Genomic DNA, 24573 nt, shown 5'->3' with positions numbered 1-24573 from the left:
GTACGGTTCGTAGTTGATTTCAGTGACTTATTATGACCCTATAGGGTGTACATTTTGTCAGATTTTGGTAAACTAAACCGTTTTTGAGATATTCGCAATTTCCGTTAACGTCCTTGCGCTCCTTCCGTTTGTTATATGTTTCAAAATAAAAATATTAATGAGTGAGAGGCGATTGATTTTTTTGCTAATTATTCATGAAATATATTTTAGGAAAACTAAAGACAGAATAATGCTTCAGTCACACTTCCTCCGGCAATTTTGAATTATTTGATCATCAATTTGAACCCAGCTTAGGTTTAGTGATTATACTTTGCTTTTAATTTTGTATTATATTTCTCTCAATTTAAGAACAAATTTGTATGCATATCTCTATTAACAGAAATAACAAATAGTAGGAGGGTGGTATCCAAGACACGACCGCATAGTTGACGTAGGACTACAATAATTTTATAATTTTATTTTGAAGCTATGTTTGATTTGAGCTCGTTTTACTTTTGAAGTTTGCTTGATTTATTTTAACCAATTTAAGCTCAACATCTTCCAAAAGGAAGGTACTTTTGTTCGGGTGGTAATATCAAGTATCTAGGTCGTCAGCCCAAATTCATCAAGCGACACCTAAAACGACTTGAAACTAAAACTAGTCCATTGGTGGCCATTTCTACGGTTAAGGTCTTCTTTGACCATTTAAAAAGTCAAAGAGGTCATAAAAAAAGAACTACACTGGGGTCGCTTTTTACGCGGTTGGTTGTACCGCATTTAAAAGATTAGATTAAATATATTCATACTAAACTTATTTGATACCGCGTACAAACAATCTTCCGAATCGAGTAGAAATAATCCGCGTTATTGTAAAAATATCACGTTCAAAAAAACGCATAAAAACAACCCGCGTAAAAAGCGACCCCAGTGTATTCATTATTGGCATGGTTCGATTTTGGCAAAAATTCTGGCGTGTTGCCAAAATCGAACGGGGTCTGTATTTTGATTAATTCTTTGCAGCACTCTATCTTAGAAGAAAAAATATTCTCTTTTACATTCACAATGGTCTAGAAACCAAATTCAAGGGAAAATTTTGGTCTAGAGCTCTATAGCAATGTTTTAGAGAAAAACTTTTTACAACTTTTTTACAAAGTTACTTAAAATTTTTGGAGCTGTTAAATTGTAGAACAAGGTTTTCTATCTACAAAAATAAAAAAGTTAGATACTTGATAACATTGAAAATTTTGGTCACTCTAATTTTTGACATTTTTTCAATAAGCACTTTATCATAGGTAATAACTTTGTAGAAGAAAGTTTTTCTCTAAAATATTGCTATAGAGTTTTCCCCTAAATTTAGTTTCAGGACCATTGATGAATACCTTTAATTCTAATACAGTCAATATTCTTTATTACGCGAAAAGGCAACCTTCTATAAAATAATTAATTGAGTGCGATTTAGTAGAAATTAAACTTCTGTTTATATCTATTTGTCTTGTTGAATTTGGCTCACTCACCGATCACAAAGCGGCAAAGAAGTCACATAATTTTTTTTCCTGCAGTTACAAGCTCGTGGAAAAAATATCGATAACGAATTACAGTTTTAGTAGAAAATGTATATTCACAGAAAATTTGAAATTGACATAGAATTTTATGAACATGTTGACATTCAATTCAGGTCACTTTAAACATTTTATCAGTATACAGAATCAATCAGAAAAAATTTGATCAGTTTCAAGATACCATATTTGAAAGTTATATGTCTGTTATCTTCGAAAATTAACTGGGCTAGAGTGATGCACAACATTAGCCTCAGCAATTAATATTTGCATAGCGTTGTTCAATTACAACTAAGGTTATGGAAAGTAATATTTTCTTGCAAATGCTAATTCAAAACAATTTTCAATTGAAAAATACACATACTAATGTCGGAACTCTAATATCAAGATGAAATGAATTTGGGTTTTCTCTATACCGCCACCGCGGGATGCAACTAGTATTGTCATATTGGACTAAATTCATTTAGCTAGAAAAATATAATCATCAGTACAGCTCGTTTAACTACCTATTCAAAGATCTGTAGGGAGCATTTTGGTTTTCTATTGTCTTTTAAATACCATATACTCAGTTATTCAAATAAATCTGAAAAAAGCAGAGTGTAGAGTTCAAAAATAAAGAACCCATTTTGTTGTCCCCGGTGGCGCAGCGTATTTTGGGGCACCCGAAAAATCTTATCGAATTCTGATATTTGCTGCTACACGAAACAATGAGAAGAAGGAGAAGACAATTCAAACGGCAATTCGATTGTGTTCCTCGCCCCACTGTCAACAGCGGCAATGTAATTTTCACTTGGCTTGACTGCACAAAAAGGAATATCGAGTTTTTCTGCACTGATAGACGACGAGTAACCAGCGCTCTGCCTGTGCCATCATATTCTCCTTCAAGACATCAGTTTTATTAACATTAACATATTTATTAACAGCAGAACGTAATACTGTCTGATAGTGGAGGTGGTTACGAGCTTTCCAAAAAAGCTTCACCTTCAAGACATCAAAATAGTCTAGGCTCATGGAAGCTAACATTAGTTGACCTATTTGGACGGGGAGATTCTGTCAATTTTTTTTTGCCGCTGTTATACAGGATATCACAGCAGGCAGTTGGTATCTACTCATAAACCCTGTGCCTGGCGTGCTCGCATATGATTGGTACATTATTGGTGAAAATTTGACCTTGAAACTTTTATTCAATTTTCACTGTTTAACAATGAAGTGATAATGAAAATTGAAGAATCAAAAAATTGTCCATCATTTTATCAATCCAACGACATATTGATTATTGTGATCCATCATGTGGTTACATCAGTATAACCGTTTGTAATCTTTCATTTCGACGTTACATCTTGGTTTTAGTTTTCGCGGAATGTATTTCGATATAGTGCGGTTAGACGTAGTCCTACGTAAAAAAGCGTCAAAATATGAAGCCTGAAAAATCTTGAGGAATCACAAGTTCTATTATAGTTTGAACAAATTATAATTTATTATATTGTGAAGGAAAAATTATTTTAATAACTAGTCTATGAAGCATTGTTTTATTGTAACTTCCAACGCAATTCCATGAGTCAGCATGGCTTCTTTTTAAAAGATCTGTAACAACAAAACTAACTTAATTCACCTCATTTTGTTTGAGTTGTCTGGGAGACGGGAAACAGGTAGACATCTCTTACACAGACCTGAAAGTTGCTTTCGACCGAGCCGACCACGGAGTACTGCTGAGTAGAATCGAGAAATTTGGTATTTCTGGTGATCTAATAAAATGGATAACATCATTCCCGACGGACTGAGATCTTTGCGTGAAAATTTGTTCAGAAGAGTCGAAATATTTTACCAGTCTCTCTGGCGTTCCATAAGGGAGCAATTTAGGACCGCTACATTTCACACTAACGTTTCCACTTCACTGCCACCTGGGTGTCGCTTACTCTACGCAGATGATGTGAATATATTCGCGATCATCGAAGCCTTATCCAAAAGTCTGAAACTAGAACATTTGATCAACGAGTTCGAGGTATAGTGCACGAATAATCTGTTGAAATTAAGTGTTATGAAATACAACGTAATTGCATTTCACCGCAAGCTGGATTCAATCATATCGGATTACACAGTACTTTATTATACATTGCAACGGATGCGTTCTACCCTCGAGTCTTGTTCGGTAGTCTGGTGTCCGTCCTATGCAAACTGGATTGTTAGAATCGAATCTGTTCATAAAAGAATTTTTCGTTATGCTCTTCTCATGCTTCCCAGGAATAACCCTTCAGACTTGCCCTCATATGAAGCTCTATGTAAGCTACTGGGACTTGAAACTCTTGAGCAGCGACGAATTTGCTCAAGCTGTATTCATTGCTAAACTCTCCACTCCGCACAAGCGACTTCCTGTACCTCGAGCCGAGCAAGTTGAACTATGGGCTGTTTAATCCAGTTCGATTTATGACCCCACAATACAATGCTTTCTACGAACTTTTCAAGTTTAAAATTTAAATGACGACTCTGCCTCGAGGTCGTCGAGCTCCATCCAGGTCTTTGCTGAATACTATCATCTGCGATCACCTATCCGCCATACGTGCTACATGGCCAGCTCACTGTAACCTGGTTCATCAGCTTGACAATGCCATCGTGTTTTTAGGCACCGGCACCACATATCATTTTCTTGTTTGCCACCGAGTATTGATCGCAAGGGTTCTACTCACCGATCAGCTCCTTTCCACATCCTCGATTCATATCCGTAGACTGTTACCGGAAGTCTCATTGTTTTGTAAAGCGCAAATTTTGTGCGGATCTGTAGGCTGCAAGACCTGAGCTGGGGCTGTTCAATCCGTAATAGGCTTCGTTTGCTACCGCAATTCGTTTTTCAACTGTGTTCTAAGATAAACAAATTTATCAGCAGCACCAACGCCCGTAAAACTGCAAACTTTGTAGTACAAAGCCCATTGCCACCTACCATGTACTCTGTTTTGACAGTGTTTATGGTGAGTCCATTCATTGCAGCTTCCTTTCTGGGAGCCGTAAAGGCCTTCTCTATAGCTTTACGATTAACATCGATAATGTCGATGTCGTTCGAGAGTCCTAGCAGCACATGAGAGTTCGTAATAATCATGTCGCCCTCTGCACTTGAGTCGCTCGTATCAGATCTACAAATCAAGTTAACAACAATTACTTTGTTCGGAAACCATGTACAAGTATGTACTACCACAACTCGTTGCGTTTCACCAAATCGTACGCTGCCTTGAAGTCTACAAACAGATGATGTATCTGCAAGTTGTGTTTTCGAAACTAGTCGAGGATCTGTCTCAAAGTAATTATCTGGTCCGTTGTAGATCGTCTCCTTCGAACACCGTACTCACCAGCAAAAGCTTTCTACAACGGCCTTAGTCTATGAACTATCACACACTTCTTCAATTCACGCTTGACTATTACCCAACATCTTCGATGGGACCAAACTGTGGGCAGTTTGGTAGATTAATCCTTTTTCGATAACAACGTACCAACCGAATTGCCTCCCAGCTGGTCTTGAGGTACGATGCTGGCCTAACAAGCCAGTCGTCGTAAGTTCGAGTCTCGGGTCGGGAGAGACTGTTAGTTTCAGTAGGATCGTAGCGCTAGCCCCGCAATTGTCCTCTACAACTTAACAGTTGGCTGCGAAGTTTGTGTATAATAAACAGAAGGTCGAGTTCCGAATCGGAATGTAACACCAAGGCTTTGCTTTTTTTTTTGCACCAACCGAATTCGAGGTGAGAACCAATTTTGCAGGGTAACTGCCCGTTGTTCTCGCGGCGTGCCCTACCCAACATATCCGTCAAGATTTGGCCACTTTCTGGATGTTTGGTTCCCCGTAGAGTTGCGTGAGCTCATGGTTCATTATCCGTCTCCACACTCCATTCTCCTGCACACCGCGAAAGATGATTTTTAGCAACCGTCGTTTGAAAACTCCGAGCGCTCACAGGTCCTCTTCAAGCATTGTCCACGTGTCATGCCCGTAGAGAACAACCGGTCTAATAAGACTGGCGAGATGATTCTTGAGCTCCGGAAGGACGCCAAGAACAAGGGAGCTACCCACAAAACGGTAGCGGAAAAGGTCCTAGGCAAGGAGGTGCAAGTGCGGAGGTCACCTCAGAGGTGACTCCCCGGACAAACATATATGATTCGCATAGTTTCTCTAGGATTCCTCACATTGGATTCGTGAGCGTCCTTGAATAGGATTCCTGAAAAAAGAATCTTCAGGAATGTCCTGTATATGGGTCTAGGATTCTTGAATAAAAATCGTGAGTGGGAATCCTCCGGATCGTGTTTGCGATTCCTTTCACGATTCCGTCACCATGTTAATCGGTATCCTGGGGATTCTTACTCAGGATTCTCTGCGTGTTGGTAAGGGTCTCCAGCTTATAAACCTGGATGAAATCAGCGAGGGGTGGGACATTGCACAAGCCCGTCGGCGGACACTAACCTGGCCCTGAAAGAAAGCAAGTTGAAGGTCGGCTGGTCTGTATGCCCTCTGAGCACGCTACAGCAACCGGACATTTGCTTACGGTGCTTTGAGGGAGGACATAAGTCCTGGATCTGCAAGGGGCCCGATAGGAGCCAGTTGTGCAGGCGTTGCGGAGGTGCAGTCCATAAGGCGAAGGGCTTGGGGGAGTCTCCCAAGTGTATGGTATGTTCCGGGAAACGGGACGCCAAACACTTTATGGGAGGCCCCAGCTGTCCAGTCGGTAAGCCGGCTGCGAAACCACGGCCGTGAGGGTGACGCAACTGAACCTGAACCGTTGTTTCGCGGCCCAGCAGCTGCTACACCAAGCAGCCACTGAGTCGTTGTCGGACATTGCCATCATATCGGACCCCTACCGCATCCCTCCCAGAAATGGTAACTGGATTGCGGAGAAGTCCAGTATGGCGGCCATATGTACGACGATCAAGTTCCATAGCGTTCGTTGCTTTTGTTTTTTCGCGGTGCGCGGTGCGTTACCTGTACAAGAAACTTCCTTCCGAGGGAGGAAGCCCGCTTTCCCTGTCAGCATACGACCGGTAGATCCACCAGGGTTGGTTGGTTCTTACTAGTTACTCGTATCCCGGTTGGTACCAACGTGGAGGTAGAGGTTCGGTAGCTGGAACGCATGTGGTAACTATATTGCGCCTTTGGTCCAGTCATTCGCCAACTTATTATTCTGTTTGTATCATTCCAAAACATCCAGGGTGTAGTGACAGCTATCTAGATCGGGCCAAACTTCACGGGGCTTCGTATGACTGGATGAATGGCAAAACTATCTCCTGAAGACAATTCTTCTTGTGAACTTGTTCATCCATGGTTGCTCCAGTGATGAAAACTTTCGTCTTCTTTCCACAGCTACAGATGACTTGCCAAATCATCATCTTGCGGGCAAATTTATCCGCGAAAACAAATTTGAACCTACCTGGGGCATTTCTCTTACGGTTAGCGAGGTAAAATTTCATACCCGCGATTTGTTCAAAGTCCAATTTGACGTATGTTCCATCGTCCATCAAAATACAAACGTTGTACCACAGACAGACGTCCAAGCAAGAACAAACCTGATCGTAAATTCTGTGTAAATTTTCAAAGATAATTGCGTTATAAATAACTTGTATAGTAGCGCCGCCTGGTGACCTTATCGTTATAATACATTTTTTTCGCTGGTGTATGAGGCTGGCGTCACTGGTAGCGCTATCTGGTTACGAATTGCTACACGCAAAAGTTCAAGCTTTAATCATCCAATGTGTCCTTTCAATTCGCACAGAATTTGCTCTGATTTCGCACAACCAATGCGTGATACGCATAACGCAAAAGTTGTACAAGAAATACATTGACAGAGATCAAAATCAGAATATGTATCATATACACAAAAATCGTATTGTCTCGGTAAACTTCGGCTTCGGGCGAACGATCAGTTTCGAGGCGCTCAAAAAACCGTTCTTTACTTTCGCGAGCCGGTGCGTATCAACGGCTCGTGCATCCCTAAAAATCGTCAGCAACCGAAACAGCCAATGGCGAGTCTTGTTGCCGCGGAAGTTATTGACGCTGGTGCCAGTAACGCAGAACCGAATGCATGTGAATGAAACCAGAGTCATAATTAAATGCGAAATGTTTTGGACTAATCTCATGTTTTTGTTTATTGTTAATGATTGAATGATGTTTTCAAATGACCTGATTCATGAAAGTGAATCGATCAGACAATAATTTCTTCAATGAAGTCAGTACCCAACTTATCAGTATTGATTGCTGCTTGCACTGTTTTAACGATGCCAACCTTCTGAACATCGGCTGATGCCTTATAAGTGTAGTGGTTTGGAGCTGCGCAATACATTGAAAATACGCTAGAGCATCAAATGCGTTATGCCCAACGCATATGCGTTGTGCTGGTTCCAATTTTTATCAGTAAATGTGCTAATTTCGCTCATAAATGATCTGGTTACGCACACTCCAACATTTGCGTGTACTACAGAAAAAATCTTTACACAAGTTTGGAACTCAGCTTGGACGTCTGTCTGCGGTTGTACTCTGTCAGAGCTCACTCGTATAGGTTTTTTTCTTGGGTTTTGGCAGCCAGGTTTTGTTTCAGCGTCCTGTTGGGTTGTTTGCTGGCATGATACGACCGTAATCCTTCACACATACAGATTCGACGAACTGTACTTTGTGCTGCATTTAACCTTTTCGCAAAATCACGGAGGGAATTCCCAGAATTATTCCGGGCTGCCCTGATAACCTTCACTCGTAGTTTCCGGTCCAATGTTCCACCTTTGTTTAGCGCGGTTTTCCGTCAAAGTGTCCCGGTAACGTTTGAGCATGCTACTAACAGTCGATTTCGGTAGTTTGAGAACCTTGCGATCATTCCTCCTGACCATATTGGGTTTACAACGCATGTGTTTTTCGTCTCTCACGTTCCATCTTCGATAATTTTTCAACGCATGTGTCAATCCTGACGAAATTTTCACCACTAAGTAAACAAACCTTCCCGATTAAAACGCTGTCATTAATTTCTCGGTATGACAACTAGAGGCACTGCAATAAATAAAAGAAAACGGCCAAATACTAAGTGAAGCATACCTTCAACGACCTTTATCAGACGTTTTTTCAGGCACACCTGCACAAAAATTTCCTGGTCGAAGGAACCTTTCACGATGAAAAAGCTGCTCTTCAAACTACAGGAATAGATGGCTTGCCAGAGGAGATATTTCTTTGCGAACTCGACAGCTTAATGTGTTTGAAAATCTCTACCACCTTCGTTCTTCCAGTTGCTGTATAAAATTCTTGTCCAGCAAGTTGTTAAAGTCTAACTTGACGTAAGTTTCATCATCCTGAACCAAGCAATCAAACTTCATTAGCATCTTCACGTACAGCTTTCGCGATCGTCGTCTGGCTGACTTGTTATGCTTATCGTCATGATTTGGAGTCACTACCTTTTTTTAAGTCGACAGTCTGGATCGTTTTTAGCTCGATTCACAGCTGTAGACGACACTTCCAGCTTGCTTGCGACCTCTCGGACGGAAAGGTTGAGAATACGCTTTAAACTGCTGGCCACTTTTTTACGTTTTTGCGGGCTTCGGATTTCGTTTTCTCCCTGATCACAAATGTTCTTCAATCACTTCTATCTTGTTGATGACGGTTGATTTGGCCACATTCTACAATTTTGCCAGCTTGGCGTGCGTGTATAGTTCGGATATCGCGATACGCGAGCAAAAATTTGATGCTTTGGTTCTCTTGCTTCGACCCCATTTTTACAACTGAAGAAAAAATGTAAGAATAAAACATAAAGCATAATACCATAAACACATATCTTTAAAATGTGGGGTGTTAATTTTTTTTTTTTTGATACACGATAAAAATAATACGGCAAATTGAAGTTTAAACATTTTTGACCATAAAGCATGTATGTTGAGCTTTGTTCCTTTTATACGCGCTTTGCAACTTGAATTGAAATGTTTTTTCTCTACCATCGTATGGAGCACGTTGCATGCTCATTAATCTGTTAGCACTTAAGCAACGCCGCGAATTTACAATGCTATTCTTCGTCAATGACATTGTTTCAAATCGTATAGACTTAGCTTTAATACACCCTCACGGCAACCTAGAACAAAAACTTTTTTTTTTCGAAAAACAGTGCAAAACAAACTATGCAAAAAATAGCCTCATATATCGCAGAATGCGTTAGTAAAAAAAATGGTGAAAATTGCCGATTTTTCATGGGTTTACCTTTAATCGCACTGACGAAACTCATGCATCATCGATCATAGTAACCAATGAGTTAGCAAAAAAAATTGACAGCTCTATCAGTCAAACTCTAACTGTGATGGCGAAAAAAGTGAAGCTACTCCGTTCAGAAGTATGCGCGTTCAAAGAACGGTACCCCGCCGCGGTAAAAACTGCGTGTCTATGAATGAATATAGAGCCTAACATTCTGAATACGAAAATGTTCAAAAGTAGTGCTGTTTTAAACGTATTTTGATGTTTTCTTACAAAAAACGTGGTTAACATTATTATTTTTTAGCTCAAATTCAACGTTTTTGACAGATCTACAGTTTGTTCTCTGACACCAACTCGCTATCTGTTTTAGTTTAGGAGAAATTTCAATTTTAATGCAGCAATAATAGAATGGCTCTACGTGGTATGACCTCAAAGTTAAAGCCACTTTATGGAAAAGTATCCAAAAAATTTCAAAGTTGAATAACTCCGAGTAGATTACAACTAGGAAAAATGCGTAGAAGAGTTTTTTTTTCATCAAATGTGGCCCTCTTTCAGCCCCAGAAATATTCCTAACAAGGAACCAATCACCCTGTATACGTTAGATACATACAAAAACGTATTTTGTAATACTTCATTGTTTCACTAGAGCATAAATTACCTACAGCAATGTTTATGTCAATTTACCTTTTGAACAATTGAGTCGACCAATTTTACCTGCAACTTGCATTTTCTAATGTTTGAGAGTTACAATAATTTTCAAATTTATTTCTGTCGATATTGAACAGAAAATATAACATAACTCTAATTAATAAGATATTATGTAGGAGGTGCGTCAACCACATGCGAACAAATGGAGACGCATGATTATTCAGTCTTAATAATTAAACATTTCATCCTCAGAGTATCATAACCAGTCACACAGTATTACAATATCTGTACCAGTTATGCCATATGGACGAACACTAATTGAAAGCATTTTTTCCGTATTTTTTTCTCCATAGCTCACCCTCGGAACGATCCCGTAAAGGCTGCTGCGGTCACTGGTTCGCCGGGCCACCACTGCGGGCGCTCATCGCGGTGGTGGCGCTGGGTGGTGTGGCGTGTGCTCTCGGTGGTGCAGCACTCGGTGCAACCGGATTGGCTGGTTCACCTACCTCTCACCTAACGGCGGCCTTGCTGATGATAGGTAAGTATTTGTTTTCGGCAGAAATGTCTTACTGTTATACCCGACATTTAAAGATTATTTTTGTGCTCCGCTTATTTTTGGATTTTTCACTACCAAAAAACTTGCCTACGGTATAAATTATGCATGTACATCACATATCAGCAGTTATTTTTGTTCGCTTTCGGCAAATTGCGAACACGAAATGGAGACGCACGCTTTTCCTTCTCCAGAGCTAAAACGCCTCTTGCAAAAAAGTGCATCAGTTTTAAACCGGACTTCAGGTGGAAAAATGCTATCCCCCAGCCCACTGTATTCAGGAACACGAAAAAGCAATTTCCCTGATGCAAAGATAAAGGGTTTTTCGCCTGCCAATGCTATTCGGACAGCGGTGCCTTGTTTGGCCTTGGTACGAGCCGGAAATGCTAGAACTTGCTACTTCGAACGGTGTGTGCCATGTACCGTGCTGAGGCTTACGATTATTGTGAATCACGCGCCAAATTTAAAGATGGACTATCTTGGTTTGTTCACCTAAAAGTCCCGAAACGATAGACTTTTGTTTTTTAGAAAGAGAGAGAGAAAAAAGCTTCGTCCCAAGACAAACATTTCGCATGCCATGAAGTCGTATTTTTACTTCGATAGATGGACTTTGCTGTCGACCGGGGCGCACAGCCAAATAAATCCTTACGCCGAGAAAGGTAACATGAAAGCAACTGAGTTTCATTCGAATCTATCGCATAGCGATTCGGTGCTGAAAATGTTTCCAACAGGAAGCAATATCCGAATTTCAGAACTGCCGGAAAAAGCATTCTGCAGGAAATGAGAAAAGCAGCAAACATTTCATTTCTACCCTTGCTGGCGATCATGGTGCAGGAAAATCGCTGGCAGCAGCGGCCGTCGTAACTGCAGCAACGATTGTTGTGCTTCTGCTAACCAGAGCAGGGTTGAAAATAAACAGCTGCAGCCCTCGGAGTGGAAAACTAGAAACGGTTGGTACTCAAAATCCGCCGCGGTACACCGCGGTTGTAATAAAAAAGGTCGAATTTAATTATTATTTTCCCTGCGCATCGAAATCGGTGGGAGCCTTGGGTAGGGAAATGGATTTTCGCGAATTCAATTTATTTTAGCCGGAACGATGTGACGGTTTGGTACACAACTATGCAGCGGGAAAGGAAAGGAAGAAATAGCTCACTGGAATGCGAAGCGGAAAGCACAGCAGATTCTGGCGGTGTAGCTCTATTATTTCGCTGTGCGCACCAGCCGGGCAGCCAAAAAATAGTAATCCGATTTGTGAAGTATTTTTAAGCCAGTAGTAAAAGTTTTTCGTCTGACCAAACAAGCGAGAAGCTACACGATTCATCTCTCGGTATTACAAAACTTTCCGTTGTTTGCAGTTTGCAGTCAGAAATCGAGGTTTGTTTCTACTGGGTCTAACCGAGAGAGGGTGGGAGAGAAAGTTTTATTTTCCAAAACAGTTGCCTGTTGGGTCGTGAATAAATGATTATTCTTGCGGTTCTGGCGGGTTCGGGTTCGTGGTGAGAAACGCAGAGAAAGTAAAATCTTTTTGCTTAAGAAGAGTAATGCACTGCCGGGTATCCGATCCTTAAAAAGCTACCCACTTTTGTTTGCTTCGAAAACCGGTCGACGTTTTTTTCGCTCAAATCGAACCAACGTAGAGCGGATTTGTTGCTTAAGCCCGTGGAATAATCTGGGGCTAACGGAAAAAAACTTCGGTTGATTAAATGGATTCTGTGTAACGCCGGACAATTCAAACTGAACTCTCAGGATGATCAATGTTTTTTAGATTAAGTGCAATAGAATATAGGTTTGATATTCCAACACTGTCAGGAAGTTTGAATATAATTTTATTCGAAACTTGTGTAACTTTTTCGAGCATACTATATTTATTAAGCTCGGGAATGTAATTATTTGCTGGCAGTTCCAACATACATAATCCTCAGCTGATCTTTCTCTTATGGGACAGAATATTCTCACACAAAAAAAACTCTGCAAACGCCACTATCTCCTCTTCCGCGGCTTCACACGAAAAGCTGACACGAACAGCTCAGCAATCCCCAGAGAAATTAACAAAATTAGAGCGAAGCAGTCGCAAAATTTGTGTGCATTTTAAGCTCAGCGTGATAAATGATTATTCGATTATCTGAAAGTAGTTTCCAATTCTCTGCCATTATCCTCTACCAGGATTCCGTCGTCGTCGTTTTCCTGATTCCCAAGGGAAGCGGTGGCGAGGAAAAGCTGCAAGCACCATAATACTATGTAGTAAAGGGCTGCACTGCAGCCCAAACGGCGACAACCACCGCCTCCGTGTGTAAAGGGTGGAAGGAGGAAACAAGTTGTTACTCCTGGGGTTCCAAAAACAACGCTTGCATTTTTTGTTATCGTTGAGATTTCACCTCTTCCGTTCGCGCGCGCACTCCAGGCTAGAAGAAAAAAACCCATTCGGTTGAGAAGAAAAGTTATTGTTGCCATTTAGAGAATTTAATATCGAGTTTTTTTCCTCTCGACTCGACCTACATACATCGCACGGAAGCGAATGAGAAAATAAGACGTAAAAAGCTTTCGCCGCGGAAGCTTGTTGCTTGCAGCTGAGGAAATGAAAATGGCTTTATTGACGTTGAGCGACCGCGCTGCCATACCGCGGGTGGTGGGATGAAATTTTAATCTCTGTTATCTTCATTAAAAGCATTGAATTTATGCTTTCAACAAAAAGGGGGTTGATTTTCCTATGATACATACTTTTCAACAGATTTACGCGGGACTTTATGCAATAGAAATTACGAAATTGAAATGACTTTTCACAACTTCACCACAAATTTGGCAAACCTCTCTCTAGAAAAAACTTCGGCTTTGTTTAGAAAAAAAACATCCGAAAGAAGAAAAATGAAACCTGCACAAAAGCTTAGAGCGCATTCGACAATATAGCATAAAGAAAGCGACATTTCGCGAATCCTATTTGCACACTTCGCAAGGCAACTTGTTTGCATAGTGTTCAACAAACACAGTTTTCCAAGTAGAACGTTAAAAGCGAGCAGTAAATTTTCCTTTTACCCGTGGCCCGAATATGCATATGCGGCGCGTTTTCGAGCAATCGGGAACCTTTTTCTTATTGTAAGGATACTGCGAGTGCAGCGGGTGCATCATGTGGGCTATCCCTCCCGCAGCAGTTTCCCGAATAGGGAAGACTGTTTGCTAGGTACAAGTTAAAAAGAAAAACCAAGAAAGGGAGAGTACAAAAAGGGTCGCACATAAAGATGTCAGTGGAAACTGGAATTTCCTTGCTTGAGCGCATCGCGACGCGTTGTTTGGATAGATTTATCGAAACATCTTCGAAAAGTTGAAAGTAGTTCCATATTATTTCTGAATTAAGTATTTCAACGATTTATTAGCTGGTAACGAAGGCAAATGGGACTTTTATATATTCTTTTTCGTAGAAGGTATATATGCGTTTTTCGGTCAAGGTTACCTCAGTTTATTATTGCACTCCCAATATTTTTCCAAAGCTCATTTTATATAGAAATTATTGCTCTTTGAATTAGAAATCAGTCATTATAGTATGGAAGCCAAAAAAAAATTTCGAAAAAAATTTACACATAATCCAATAGAAACTGAAAGGGTCTATACTTAAGAGTACAAACGCCAGTTTGACGAATAATTACGGATTATATAACGAACTGTTTTCCAACTTTCTTTAACTTTCGCTCTGTAAAGCTCAGTACACAGAATATCAATTTGAAATTGTTACGAATGACCGCTTTTTATACCAGACTGCTGTAGCTGAATCGAACGGTGGATCACGGCTAATTAGATAAGTATATGAATTCTTCACTTCACTGGCGTTTCTAGCTAACGACCGTGTGCTCAGAATAATATTGTCTGCCTGACTAAGGCCAGCAATAGAATTCCAGTGAAATTGGAAAACTGTGAATTAAATTTTTCAATAATTTCACACACTATGGATTGCTTTGGCGATATTTATGCGGTTGACATTATTTTTACTGAAATTTAACACGGGTGACACTGCAGATCAGTTTCAATTTGAGAGAATTAAAACAAAATTATGTCATTTAGGTTTCGCAGTTTCGAAATTTTGCAACAACCAGTAGCTTATGGAGAGCCTGTCAAAGCCATCAATCAGGTGCGCAACTGAGCTCTCGCTATGTATAAAAGATGGTACCAGCAGTTAGTGATGATCAATTTACACATACCTAAAACGTGGTGCACCAACTTGATAAATGGAGTAAAAAACTACACTAACACGTAATTTACTTCAGTTGTGTGAAAGTTTTTGATTTTGGGCTGAAGCGCATCGAGAGTTGGAAAATAGGTTTCCGGAAATGTTGCTCTAAGTGAAACAACGTACCGTGATTGGCTCCATCGCTCGAAAAGACGATAATTTTTAAATTGGTGACTTTCGCGTGAAGAAAGTCGAAAAATCTTCGAAGACGCTGAATTTATGCAATTGTTCGATGAGGATCCATGCCAAACGCAGTAACAGCTTGCTTTGGTATTGGGAGTTACCAGCTTAGCCATTTTCAAGCTATTACATGCTTTGGCAATGATTCAGAACACGAAACTTGGGTTCCTTATGATTTAGAGCCAAAGGTCGTTGAGCGTCGTTTTTTGCCTGTGATCAACTGCTTCAGCGGCAAAATAAGGATTAGTTTTCTTCATCGCATCAAGCCGGGTGATGAAAAATGGATTAATTACAACTATCCAATGTCATATTCGTCGTCACCTAGGCCAAATATGGTCGCTGTCAAGGTTTTACTGTATATTTGGTTGGACCAGGCCGGTGTTGTTCGTTAGAGGTTCTTGAAACCGAACGAAACAATTCATTGGGAAATAGTATCGACTGCTATTGACGTGTTTAAGCCCATAATATAGGTATAAACCTCGAGTACTGTCCACGTCTCATGCCCGTAAATAATGACCGGTCTTTTTAGCGTTTTGGACAGAATAAACTAAGTAGGCACGACTTCCTTCGATAATACGCCCCGTAATCTCCCGGTTGATATCGTTGCTATCAAAGAGCCGAAGGACAGAAACTCGTCGACTACCTCGAACTTATATTGTTACCGTATTACAAAGTCGTGTCCTGTCGTGTTCGGCCCCGCCCACAAGCATATACTCAGTTTTAGGCGTATTAATCTTTAATCCGATCCAATCTGCTTCACGTTTTAGTCGAGTATACAGGTCTGCTACCGTCTCAAATTTCCTGCCGATATCCACGTCATCCGCAATGCGAATAAATTGACCTGATCTGTTGAAAATCGTGCCCCGCATGTTAAATCCCGCCCGTCTCATAACACCCATCAGCGCGACGTTAAACAGTAAGCAGGAAAGACCATAACCTTATCGAAGCCCCCTGTGTGACTCGAAGAAGTCCGACGTTCCACCTGAAATCCTCACACAACACTTCACATTATTTTTGTTGCCTTATTCAGTCTTGTCTGCATCCCCGGAAAGCCGTTTTCGTCAAGGATTTCCATAACTCTTGTCGGTTTATTTTGTCGACTGTGGCTTTAAAAACGACGAAAAGATGGTGTGAAGAGACTCCGAACTCGCGGCACTTTTGGAGGATCTGCCGCAGTGTAAAGATTTGGTCATTCATAGACTGTCCTTCAATGAAGCTCGCCTGGTAACTTCCTACAAATCTGCTGCCTAATGGTGACAGGCGTTGGAAGACGACCTGGGAAAACACTTTGTAGGCGACTTTTAGGAATGTGATCACTCGATAGTTCACGCAGTCTAATTTGTCACCCTTCTTGTAGTTGGGATAGTAACCCCTTCTTGCCACTCCTTCTGTAGCTGTTCGGTCTCCCAGATCTCGACGATTAACTGATGCAGCAAGGTGGCTTATTTGTCGGGACCCATTTTTAAAAGTTCCGCTCCGATACCGTCCTGTCCGGCAAATTTGTTGCCTCGAGCTATCGGATCGCATCCTCAATTTCAGTTGTTGTTAAGGGTGGCACGACTTCGTCATTCATTGCACCGACCACTGTTATGGTCTCCTACTCACACGCCGTTCAGGTGTTAATCGTAGTACTGCTTCCACCTTCCACCTCATTCGCCAAAATTCCTCCATCCTTATCCCTACACAACTCGGCTTGTGGGACAAAGCCCTTGCGGGATGCATTGTGTTTTGATAGAATTCTCGTGTTTCGTGTGTTCGGTGCTGCTGCTCGAGTTCTTCGCATTCCTTCTCTTCCTGGCGACGCTTTCAATCCCTTGAAGAATTGGACTTGCTGCCTCTGTTTCAGTTTATATCGCTCCACAATCTGACGGCTTGCTTTACGCAGTATTGTTGTTCGCGCTACTTTCATCGTCGTCAAATCACTCGTTACATTCCGTTGCACGTTTACCAGTAGGAGGAAGCGCAGCACTGCTGATAGCTGTTTCAACGGCGTTCTAGCGATAATCTAGAGGGGCTTCTACGGGCTCGCCTCCTTCTGGCAACGCAGCTTCGAGCGATAATGTCCGAGAAGTGCCGACCATCTATCAAAACGTGGTCGATTTGTGTTTCTGTTCTATTTGATGATCTCCAAGAGAGTCTATGGCGGAAGTTATGCTAGAAAAAGGTGCTACGTATGGCCATGTTCTTTAAGGTAGCAAAGTCGTTTAGTCTGAGTTCACTTTCATTCGTCAGTTGGTGTGCATTGAAACGTCCAATCACCGATCTATACTTTTTGCCCTGGCCAACCTGAGCATTGTAGTCTCTGATAATGATTCACTCTCCAACTGCGCGTAAAATTCGTCTTTGTCGCCATCGGTACTGTGGGCTATGCACCTTATCAATACTAATGTTGAAGAAACGACCTTCAATCCTCAACCTGCACATTTTAGGACTGATCGGCCACCACCCGATCACCCTCTTAGCTCATGTGCAGTAAAGGAAATGAGACGAATATGAAGCAATCGTCGTTTAGTCTCGATCTGTGTTACAGACCGCGACTGAATTTGAATCCTCTCAGGCCATAATTAAATGATGATATGGTGTATAGGTGTCTGGGAGAAAGCAGACACATGATTAGACTACATCAGATCTGAGGCCTGAAACATGCTGATCGCCAACGCGAACGATCGGGCGAGATTCTTGATGTAGGGTAATGAACAGCCGTAAATAGAGATGTTCATTAACCAACGGCAAGAATCTCGCCCGATCGCTCGCGTTAACGTTCAGCATATTTCAGACCTGAGAAGCGATTCACTCGTTGTGTTTGTCTCTCCATACGCCAGCCGTTAGGGAAAGAAAGGATAGCAACAGAAAACAATGCATATGCTAGCATGCCTGAGTTTCCTAGCCAAACAGAGTTGTGCGCATTTATGAATTGCAAAAATTTCGGTCTAGAACACTATAGGCCAACGGTCCATTGGTATCAAGATGCTTATCCCTGGACCATTTATACCTGCTCCGGTTGAATCATTCATTTTTGAGCCATCTGTGTGAAAGACGACAGAGCCTTGTCGAATATTCAGGCCACCTTGTTCCCAAACTTTCTGCTCGGTGTCTATGATTTTGAACGGTATTTCGAAGTTTGCTTTTCTATTCATCAAGTCTTCGATACCTGGTATATGTTTGCTCAGCAGAAATCTTTTAGGATTGCCAGTTCGCCTCTCTGATCTCCATCAGGTACTTCTTTATGGCGTGTTAATTTCAACGCACTTTTTCCGCCTTTAGTTGTACTACCTAATGGAATGGTAATAGATGCATCTAAGGCTTTCTAAGGCTTTCGATGAAGCACTATTCATTATTCCCGTAATTGCAGTACAAATTAGCCTTTGCAACTTGCCAAGCTTGTTCTGCGTTAACCGTTCTTACGTTTTAGGCCACCACACTAGCAAGGCATATGTTATTCTTGGTCTTATTATTGCCTGGTACTTACTTTGCTTAATTTACTTTTATGGCGACAGATCGTTGAATGAATTTCTGGTCTAAAACTACTCCAAGATGTTCAGTCCTAGTAGAAAACTTCTGTATAGTCTTGCCCAGTTTCAACTCAAGGGTTGTGCCTTCTTTTCCGAGTGAAGTGAATAATGGTTGTTTCAGAGGGGTTAATGGTCAGCCCTCTCTTGACTACACCATTTAAAAGTATAGTTTAGAGCTAACTGCATTCTTTCCGATTCCCCTTCACAAGAATCACAACATCATCGGCGAATCCAACAACTTCTAAACCTACCTTAGTTAGGTTTTTAAGTAATTGGGCTACAACCAGTGATCAAGACAAAGGCGATAGAACTCCACCTTGCGGGCATCCCTTAGTTGTGTTCCTTGTGAGGGTAGTATTACCCAATACTGCAGTTATCTCACGAGAATTGAGCATTGTTTGAATCTATTTTGAGGTATATGTATCAGATCTATGGTATCTCATTGCGTTCAGCATACATTATCGAATGCTTCCTCTATGTCTAGCAAAGCAGCTAGTGCGATTTCTTTTGCATCTATAGATTTCGCTATTTTTGTCGTCAGCATATGTTTTGCATCCACTGCTGGCATGTTGCTACGATGTGCAAACTGATACCTACTCAGCGGAAAGGTTTTTTGGCACGTTGATTTGACGTGGTATTTAATTAGTTTTTCCGTTATTTTTAACATAATGAATGTTAGACTAATTGTTCTAAAAGCTTTTGGAAGTGTTTTGTCGCGCTTGCTAGCCTTTGGTATGGAGATCGCACTCGTTTTTCTCCAGTTATTTGTTATGTAATCAAGTTATTAATATTGTTAATAATCCATCCAGTCCCGGGGACTTGGGGGCTCAAATGATTTAATTGCCCATTCCACTTTTGATTCAGTGAAGTTATCGCAGGCTATGTAATGCGCATTTTTCCTAGCAGTAGGCAAACCAGCACATGGTGCATTTAAGTTCTGTGTTTCTTTTTCTAGAATTAATCGTGTAAGCGATAATGTTATTTTTTTCCACCAAGGCGCGTCTTTGTTAAGTACACGCTTTTTTGGTTGGACCGGGTTGATTTCAGTATCGCATTCAGTTATTTGACTCACAGAGCTCATTCAATACTGCAAATAAGGGAATTTTGTCTATAATTTTTAGTTAATAACCTCCAAAACACAGATAAAAACCTAAATTAATCCACCTAGCGGTCAGACTCAGCCTTTCTCATTCAACCTTATTATTTGTTTAGATAGATTTACACAAACACTGCAATTTTCAAAAAAAAAAAATACACCTTCATAATATGGATCTTTCATCACTCTAAATAACAAATTTTTGGTAGCCAACAGTGATACTTTATCGAACATTTAAAACATAACGATCAAACACATATGAACATACATTAACACATGCAAATAACATAAAGTAAATATGTTCAAAATATATGATGCGAATTTTTTTTGATCGTGGTATAATCAAAACGTCAAGAGCCAAGCCTTGGTGCCACATTCCGTATCGGAACTCGACCTGCTGTTTTACTATACACAGTCGCAGCCGACTGTTAAGTGTACAGGACAATCGCGGGGCTAGCGCTACGATTCTACTGGCGCTAACAGTCTCTCTCGAGCCAGGACTCGAACATACTGGCTTGTAAAGGCCAGCATCGTACCACGAGACCAGCTGGGAGAAACATCACTGTGCTCATATTTTGGTTGGACTCGACTATATATCATTCGATAAAATATCATTTTAGATATGACTTTCTTTTCACAACTTTTGAACTACGTGTTCATTTGTTCAATTATAATAATTCATCAGTTAACTCTCAACTAGCCCGTTCATCTTATATCAGTGTTGATCAAAACGGTTGTGTAGTTTCTGTGATATTGAAGTTTCGTAATTTTCACATTTTGATACATTACAGACGAATTTACAGTCCGATTACAGTAAAATTCAAAAGTGTGTTGTGAGGCAGCTAAACCTTCCATTTTGACACTAATTTTGGGGAAATCGGTTCAGCCATCTCTGAGAAAAGTGAGTGAGCTTAAGTAGTCTTCGGAAAACGTTCATTTTCAAAACTGGTTTTCACATTTTTAAACATAATAGGTAAAGTAAAAGTCCAATTGCGAAAAAAATGGATAGGGTCTTATGGAGTAACTAGACCTTCCATATGACACTGATTTTATGAAAATTGGTCCAGCCATCTCTGAGAAACATGATTGAGATCAAACAGTCTCCAAAACATGTTTCTTTCCATAACTTTTGAACCACAAGTCCAATCTTTATAAATTTTGGAAGTTATGGGTGTTTAGGTAGCTCATTCATTTGTAACCAATTTTGTTAATATCGGTTGTGTAGTTTCGGAGATAATGAACCTTTGTGATTTTCACATTTTGGTAAATAACATACAAACTACAAATCCGATTATAATAAAATTCAATATGGTTTTATGGGGCAACTAGACCTATCTTTTAAGAATATTTTTATGAAAATCGGTCCAGCCATCTCTGAGAAAATCGAGTGAGGTTGAAAAGTTGCACATACACACACACACATACACATACAGCAAAGGCTCAGCTCGCCGAACTGAGTCGAGTGATATATGCCATTCGGCCCTTTGGAGCACTTTGATACCTTCGGTTTTGCCAGTGATTGCTATACCTTTCTATGAGAAAGGCAAAAATTTATGATGAAAATTCACATCCAAAAAGATTCTTGATATCTCATCTTTATTATTATACTTTTCAAGGGTTTTATCTAAAAATTATGGAAAAAATCACTTTTTTGTTATGTTTAATGGCCTAGGTTAATCAATTAACTGAATGCGATGCGAAACTAATCCAGACAAAATATTCAAAAATAACGCTGTAAAAATAAGAAAAAAAATTTCATGAAAAATTGTGAAACTACAGAAGGTGCAAAAAGGTGTTTTTTGACTAGAAAATGTAATTTTTTCAAAAATAACGTTTGGGCATCCTGTGAAAATTTTCTTAGAAAGTCGAAATGTTCTAGAAAAATACTATGAATAACATTATCTTTCAATTTGGGGTTGGCACCTTTACTTTTCCAACATAGATTTTTTGGGATACCCTAACAACATCTTGCAGAATGAAATCCACACATTCTATATCTGGTGTAAGATAAGCATATTGGAATTAGATGTTAAAAATGCAGTTCGATTTCTTTTATCAGAATATCAACAAGATTCTTCAACCTAATTTGGTTGACCACTAAAAACACAAAAAAAAAACAAGGCATGAGCGTGTAGGAGCATAAAAGTTTAGTTTTCCTAGCAAATTTACCGAACATATGCGTTGTGAAACTGAATCGTTGACAAGAGTTACCGAAGCAATTTCTCTTCTTTTTTCAAAAGTTTCAATATTAATGAGCATGCAACGTGATTCATAACAAGGGAGAGGAAATGAGTTCCAACCTAGTTTTCTTAGTGCATATAACAAAAACTGTTTTTGTACGGATTCGATTCAATTGGAATGGACGTCTTGATAAGGCGATCAAACAACACAACAGTATTCTAAAATAGATCTAACATATGTAACAAAAAGAGTTTTTATAGTATGATACCAGACAACCGATAAACACCGACATGATAATCACCGAAGCTTCTCTGAATATCATTACGAGGCCTTTGATATTCATTCCACTGTTGTGTTATTGAATATTATAAACGATATTATGCAACTTCGCAATGAGCATAGGTTACTGAGTTGCATCAGAAAATAAATGTGCTGACACTGAGAACAATTCAATTTATCTACTCGTGAATAAACATCGATATTCTAAGGCACTGATTCGGTCACCATTATCGATTTGTCTGAAACTTTGCATAGACGTTTCTATGAGAAAAAGAAGCCATTTTGTGCTATTAGTCAAATTTTTTGAAACACGACTAATTTTTGAAAACTATTGAAAAATTCTATGTTGTAAGGGTATTTAAAATTAATTATCTCTAAAAGCTAATTTTTGACAAAACTGATTTTATATGAAAACTACAACAGTTTACCAGAAGTTTTCGGTTCCGTTAGGCGCCTTTTTCACTTTGAAAATATGACGAGAACCAGACGAAAGAATCGAAAAGCTCGGATTACGCTTAAAGTGATCCCCCACCTGGCTTGCCCTCATGGGGTTGGTCGTCTTCACTTTTCTTCCGCTGCCAGTTCGCCCCTGGATTGTCTAGGTATTCTTCGACGATTCTACCTCAGAGGGCATTTTCGAATGGTCGATTCCCAAACTGTTTCGATGGGACTGGTCTGGATTTTCTTCGGCCATGATTTTTTGTCGAGGTACTTCTTGTTTGGAAGCTATCTCGATAACTTGACGAAATTCGATCAACAGAAACCCCCAAAAAACAATTTCGAACTCGGTTTTGGCGATACACTCAAGCGAAATTTCTATTTCAAACTCGTTTGCAACTATTTATCCACTTAGCTACGTAAAATAAATAATCAAACGAAAATCACGTTTCTCACATCGAAAACCACACTCAGGCGGCACTGCACAACGTCATTCCACAGAACAAATCTCACACCGGCTCCCGGGGCTCTTCAGCGAATTGCCCTTCCTGGATGCTAGCTAACACCGATTTTGTCCATGTTTAACTTGTTTATTCAATTATGAACTGAAACGATTCTCAAAACTAGCTGCGAAGTCCCTTGGTCCCGGAAGAAGCTGTGCTTCTAAGCTGCACCCGTGCCGGATTTGGTAGCTCACAGCCAGAGAGAAAGCGGTTTTCGTCGTTTCCAGTGCAACTGCAGGCTACGTCGCGCGTGTACAGTAACCTAGCTGCTCACAGGAATCTCGGTTAAGAGCCGGCAATGAATAACAAACAGATTTGGGGATTTTGTGTAATTGGTTTTACTATTGCGGACGATGACCGTAAAGCGGGACACCCGATTCGGCTCGTTTAATTGTCCTGCAGAATCACCAAACTGCAACAGATTGCATTTGGGTTTATGCAGTTTGTGGCCTACGAAGGGAAAGGGAACCCGTTTGGGCCGATGCGGAACGTTTCATCGGAGGTCATTTATTGCTGCATAAATTTCTAATCGGTTGCAGCAGAAAACAAATAGCTTCCGGGATGCAAGTTTATCATTCGAAGTGCAATAAATAATGATGTTTTGGCGGGTAATTGCAATATTGGATTGCGGCGGGGCATTGGAAGTGACACGCAGCTCGTATTATTATTGTAAGTTTCATGTATCATTTTCAAGTAGCTGAACTGACAACGGGGTTAGTCCTTGTAATGAACGAATGGTCTAATGGAAACTTGTACTCACTAAATTTATTCTACCGTAACTTTTAATTAAAGTGACTCAATTGCAATAGATTTATTAAAATAAATTTTTATTGGCAAATTGCATCCAATGTTTACTTTTTAATCGATTGTTATTAAGCACAATAGTTTTGCTTTCTGATCAAAAGTGCGTTTTTTCTGTGAGCGGAAGTTTGGTAGAACCACTCCTGCACCATAATACAATTTTGCTCTAAAAATGTTAACTTGAAGTGATTCGAACACTGAGTTAACCTGACATGATAAATACTGCTGTGCTAACATCAGCAGTTCCAGTTCCAGTTTGACAAGGTGTGACTCAATCCCGGTTCATAAATTATAACCTAGAATCTCGTCATACTTGTTCGCGGTTCCAATAAACAATCTCATTTGCATTTCTCCCGACTGCACGCCATAAACAATTTGCACGGATTCATACCACGTTGCGTTGCTGTCCGATCGTCACAGCCACTGCTGCACTCTGATGGCGCTGA

General features: G+C 40.3%; 1 protein-coding gene across 4 annotated transcripts in view; it reads left to right on the top strand.

The window, feature by feature from the left end:
• The window catches only part of LOC129722666 (uncharacterized), a 395463-nt gene that overhangs the window by 332551 nt on the left and 38339 nt on the right, over positions 1-24573 (top strand). For all 4 annotated transcript variants that reach the window (XM_055676305.1, XM_055676307.1, XM_055676304.1 and 1 more), the window contains one exon: positions 10722-10906. In XM_055676305.1, coding sequence (XP_055532280.1) covers positions 10722-10906 — 185 coding nt within the window. The remainder of the gene's footprint in view (positions 1-10721; positions 10907-24573) is intronic.

The sequence above is a fragment of the Wyeomyia smithii genome, chromosome 2, assembly GCF_029784165.1.
Source record: "Wyeomyia smithii strain HCP4-BCI-WySm-NY-G18 chromosome 2, ASM2978416v1, whole genome shotgun sequence".
Lineage (NCBI taxonomy): Eukaryota > Metazoa > Arthropoda > Insecta > Diptera > Culicidae > Wyeomyia > Wyeomyia smithii.
Note: the sequence above shows the minus strand (reverse complement) of the source record. Positions and strands in the feature narration are given on the sequence as shown.